Below are 5,636 nucleotides of genomic sequence, written 5' to 3' on the forward strand. Positions count from 1 at the left end.
TTGTGTATTTGCTACAACCTATGATCATTATATTTTTTTGCCATATATGTTTAGTTGCAAAAGTTGAGATTGCATGTTAATCTAATATAATGATTTTGTTCTTCCATTAAAAAATTAATTATGACAACAAATTACAGAATTAATAATTATAACCACAATTATATGTGACGGTATTTAGTATTTACCACCGACATATTTGATTATACCGCTTGTATAATTTATTTCATCGCTAACATATTTAATTATACCATCGAACGCATAATTCATACATAATCAACGAGTGCGTATAATCCATTTTATCACTGACATATTTAATTATACCACCGAGTGCATAATTCAACATAATTAAGGGGGAAAGAATATGTCAGATGGAGTCAATTTCTACAAAATCAAGAATCTTTGTTAACTTTGTCCGTTGGAGTTAGGGCTGGGAAGTTCGGGATCGGGTATCGGGTACCCGATTACCCGACCCGAAAAAATAGGGTATCGGGTATCCTATACCCGAAAAAATCGGGTTCGGGTTCGGGATCGAGTATTTAGGGTGTTAGAAAATCGGGTATCGGGTATACCCGATCGGGTATCGGGTATACCCGAAATACCCGAATTAAAGGACTTAATATATGGTCAATTAGGCACAGCTGTAATCCACTTCCCTCCACTTCCCTTGTTGAAGTGGATTACCAAATCATCCAATTCCCAATTTCGTCATATCGCAAACAAACCCATTTCGTCCTCCCCATCCCCAGTCCCCAATTCCCAAATCATCCAATTCCCAAACTCAGCCCCGCCTGCCGCCCGGCCGCCCCACTCGCCACTCCAGTCTCCAGCCCGGCGTGGGAAGCGGCGCAACTCCCACCGCGATCCTCGCCCAGATTTCGCCGCAACTCCCACCGCGACCCTCGCCCAGATTTCGCCGCCGCAGTCAGCAGCAGCCGCCCCGCCGTTCGCCGCCGCAGCAGCCGTGCTCGAGCTACGACGACAGCTTCGAATTTAGACAGCAGCAGCCGCCCCGCCGTTCTTCTTCTTCTTCTTCTTCTTTTTTTTTTTTTTTTTTTTAATACAGATTTCGAATTTGGAAAGTTGACTTGAAATAGACAATTTTGACCGGGTAATTTAGGGTACCCGAATACCCGACTCGGGTACCCGAATCGGGTATTAGGGTACCCGATTTCGTTTTCGGGTCGGGATCGGGTATAGGGATTTTGAGTTTTTCGGGTTCGGGTACCCGATTTTTTCGGGTAGGGTACCCGAACCCGACCCGATTCCCAGGCCTAGTTGGAGACTTGGAGTGCATGTGTGTTTTTAGTAAAGTAAATATATAAAATACAAATGAATGTAATAATTTGAAAAAGTGGGTATTTCTATATATTATCAGAAAATATTATAGAATGAAATATTTAAAATTTGGATTGTTTATCTTCTAGACTGATTAATGATTCAACGAGTGCTCATGATTATCAATCAAAATAAATATGTCAACTGATTTTATTATCAGAAAATATTATAGAATGAAATATTGGATTGTTTATCTTCTTTAGACTGATTAATGATTCAACGAGTGCTCATATATGATTATCAATCAAAATAAATATGTCAACTAATTTTATTTAGTGTCTACAACTAGTCTAGAAGTTTTCTCTTATCTCTTCCATTCTCATTGCTAGCAGAAGCTGATGTTTTTGTCACTTTTAATTTATCCCATGGGAATGGACTCCAAGTCTCCATCGCTTTTGCTTGTTCCGACAAAATATATCATCAGTTCCTAAAAAAACCTCCTCTAAAACATTAATCTGGCTTTGTTCATCCTGTTCACAAGGATTAATGATTAAAAGATTAGTGCTCTTGAAGAAAATAATCAAATTAAACAACATTTGTTGTGATTCACAAACTAGCTAGTTGGCTTGAATTGTTCATCTTCATCTTCCACCTTCAACAACAATTCAATGATTATAAATTACATGACTTGAAAGTTAAATCTCAACAGATAGAAGTAATTTGACTTACATGGTGTTTGGCTGAGCTTATAAGCTCTTTAAAACAACTTATAGGAGCTTATAAGCTCATTCAAAGTGTTTGGCAAAATAAGTTTCTAAACAACTTATAAACGGTAAAATTAAGCTCTAAAATCTTATAAGTTCCTCAAAAAATAAGTTCTTCTATCTCAGTTTATTTTCTCATTTTTCTAATAAGCAACACTCATTTTACAAAAATAACTCAAGTATAATTTTTTATTTTCATCATATATCATTCTAATTTCATTTTGTTTTTTCAATTTTTTCTCTCTAACAAAGATTTTCTCTCACTAACTAAAAATTCTCTCTCTAGTTTATAAGCTCAATTACCCAAACACTTTGACAACTTATAAGCTCTTTAGAAACTACATCTTATAAGATCTTGAAACATCTTATAAGCTCCAAGAGCTTATAAGTTCTTTAAAATAAGCTTAGCCAAACACCATCTTAATCATAAATATGATACTTGTTAAGAGTTGGGTAGAAATTAAGCTCCTATAAAAGACTGCCATGAATGTATTCCAGCAATACTAATTAATTAAGAAATTCACCGTTGGAATTAGTTAGTAATGACGACAAATATTATTCAATATGCTTGATTTTGCATGAGCATTCATTTAACCATTGATAATCTTGAAGAATATGAACATCATTAATCATTAACCATAACATTTAAATTTGGAATATTTCCTTGTAAATGAAACATAAAAACCCAATAAAGAATCCAGCTTAGTGTTGTTCTGAATTTACAATTTTTATGTGAGACACTTGGATGTAAATCTCCACTAATCGTCCTAATTGAATTCTGATTATAACTAATAAATTCTAATTATAAAGTAGTAGTAATAAATTCTAATGGGGAATGCACCTCACAGGTTTTGCCTTTTTCATGTGTAATAATTGTTTTCCAATTTTTTAGAAACGTCAATATTCCAATTATGGTACGGTGATGTTGATGAAATGGATAGTTTATAGTTGACAAAAATCCCTCACATTTTACAAAAGCTTATAGCATAGAGCTTAGGTTGAGTGAACAAAAAATGTAGAATGAATTCACTTTCCAGTGTCCAACTCGACGTCTTTGGCATCGGAAAACTTAAGAAACTGATCGACGCTGGCATCCGAGCTGGCAGCTCTTCTGTGGTACCATCTCCGCGTGGTTGATGATTTGGGTCTCCTCTCGCTTATAGCAATGGCGATGTCGTTGGGAAACAGGTCCCCCAGTATGAAAGCGTGAATCACCGTCGTCACCAGCAACGCTGCCACTATGAGCGACGCCACAATGCAGAGGATCACAGCAAATGTCTTGGTCACCGCGTTCTCCACCGCGCTCGAGTATCTGATGGTGGCGATCGCAGCTCCGGTCATCGGAAACGTGTACGCCCACCACGCCAGCGAGAATCTGATCCCTCGGAAGAAATTCACACGGATCGCCTGCCACATTACACATTCATCAACATCAACTTAATTAATTGATGATCGATGAAGGAGTTTTGGAGAATTTAATTACCAAGGAGAGATAGAGGAACATGGCGATGAAGTAGGCGATCCGCGATCCGTAATCGAAGGAGCCGACGATCTTGGCCCACGCCATGGACGCGACGCTGGGCGCGGCGACGAAGAGGAAGAAGACCGGATGGAGGTCCTTGGGGAGCGTCTCGTTGGTAGGAAGCCTCTGGTAGAGCGTGACGAATAAGACAGTGTAGTGAGCCAATCCAATGGCGAAGAAGAAGATAGGCCCCTCTTTTATCCCCATCGACGCCCCCAGCAAGGCCCCCACGAAGTTCCCGACCACCGAGAGGTGGTTGCAGGGGTTGGCCACCTTGGACAGGCGGCGCTGCCCCCCCGACATCCACTGCCCGTAGATCTTCACCTCGAGGCAGAAGATGGGGGTCATGAGGATGTACCAGAGCGGTTTCGGCAGAGTGTGTGCCATCGACGGCGGGATTCCCATGGCGAGGAAGAGGAGGGCGATCCACGGCGCGAAGAAGAAGTTGACGCGGATGGGGTGGTGGTACTCGCGGCGGACGGCCTCCCAGTAGAAGATGAGCTTGAGCGCGTAGATGGAAGCCACGGCGGCCATCAAGGCGATGGAGACGAACCAGAACACCTGGTTTATGTGGGGGCTCATGTGGAGGAACCTCGTCGATTCTGTTGAAGATATTGTTTTCCACATGATGGCTTGGCTGCTCACCCCCAGGCAGATACCGAACGACGAGATCGGAAACCGGAGAAGGAACGGCCACACCTTATCCTCCGGCAGGAGTATCTCCTCCGACGCCTGCGCCCATTAATCATTACTTTAATTTTAATCTAATCACAGAATTCATGGAATGGAATTAATTATATAATACAATAACATACACGCAAGACGTCCAATTCTGGGCCCTCCAGTGCGTCGAAGTACCGGTCTACTGGAACGCTTCCCATTTCGGGGCGGCGAGAATTGGGGTCGGGTTCTGGAGCTCCGCCGCGGAGATTCGTGAGCTGCCTCTCGAGTTTTCCCGACCATGTCTTGAAAGAGTCGAATCTCTTGTCTCTGAATTTGGGTGGAAGCGGGGCGGATTTTCCGTTAGTGATGGCCTCGTGCAGCAGAGAGGCTTTAGGTATGGGTTGAGAATAAAACATGGGGTTTGGAGCTCCCAAATTTGTGGTATCGTCATTAAACAAAACTCTCTTTGTTTTGTGCTCGTGCTCGACAGGTGAAGGCGGCATGCTAATCGAAACAGAATGCTGCGGCATCTCACATTCATCTTCTATTTCAGCTGCTTTAATCCCCTGAGTTGATGATGCCAAAATCTTTAAGCTAAATTTCATCATACAACTAAAAAGTAATTAAGTTATAAAAATTAAAACTTACAGAAACTGACGTATGAGGATGGTGTTCAACACCATCAAAACCAGCAACCTCATGGTCGGATATAGCTTTGATCAGCGAAGGAAGCTCTTCATCCTTCCGCTCCATAACGAATTAAGCTTACCTCTAAACTCCTGCTTATTTTGCAACAAAAAAATATCTTCAATGTAGAAAGAAATGCGACGTGAAGCTGTGAATTTAATAAGCTGGAGCATGAGTGTGCAAACAAAACAGCTGCGCTGAGTGAAAATGACTCCTTTTCAACACGAGAAACAGCATGGTGAATTCAACATTAGGTGAGCTATGGAGAAAACGCAGCTTTGTCTTGGCATCAACTTATTTTATAGGCTTCACCATTTATACCTAAAATGACAGCTAATATATCACCACGAAAGGGACGGAACCTCCCTAAATTTATCCAACATACAAAACAACTCCTAATTCAGACAATCAACCACATACTCTTATTTCCCTTCATTTGAAAGAAGAAGAAAAAGAAGAAGCACATAGTCCTCTTACCTTGCCTAACAAAATTTAGAAAATTACTCCCTCGTTCCTATCTTTCCTTTTTGGGACGTCCACAAAAGAACTTCTTACTTATTTTTGGATTATACCCCACCACTTATAATTACTCTTACTTTTCACTTTTCACAACTCCTAATTATAACACATTTTCACCACTCTCAATACAACTCAACTATCTTTTCTCCACTCTCAATATACTTAACAATATTTTTTCTTAAAACTCGTGTCACTCCCTCCTAGGA

The 5,636-nt window shown here is 40.8% G+C and overlaps 1 protein-coding gene across 1 annotated transcript; it reads right to left on the minus strand.

Moving 5' to 3' along the window:
• Positions 1–2,964: 2,964 nt before the first annotated feature.
• Positions 2,965–5,419, minus strand: LOC130993412 (S-type anion channel SLAH3-like). The gene is made up of 4 exons (XM_057918291.1): positions 4,873–5,419; positions 4,377–4,790; positions 3,523–4,293; positions 2,965–3,446 (listed from the first exon to the last, which is right to left on the minus strand). Exons 1-4 carry the CDS (start codon positions 4,975–4,977, stop codon positions 3,066–3,068), a joined length of 1,671 nt encoding a protein of 556 aa, XP_057774274.1. The 5' UTR covers positions 4,978–5,419; the 3' UTR covers positions 2,965–3,065.
• Positions 5,420–5,636: the final 217 nt, after the last annotated feature.

The sequence above is a fragment of the Salvia miltiorrhiza genome, chromosome 7 (genome assembly GCF_028751815.1).
Source record: "Salvia miltiorrhiza cultivar Shanhuang (shh) chromosome 7, IMPLAD_Smil_shh, whole genome shotgun sequence".
Lineage (NCBI taxonomy): Eukaryota > Viridiplantae > Streptophyta > Magnoliopsida > Lamiales > Lamiaceae > Salvia > Salvia miltiorrhiza.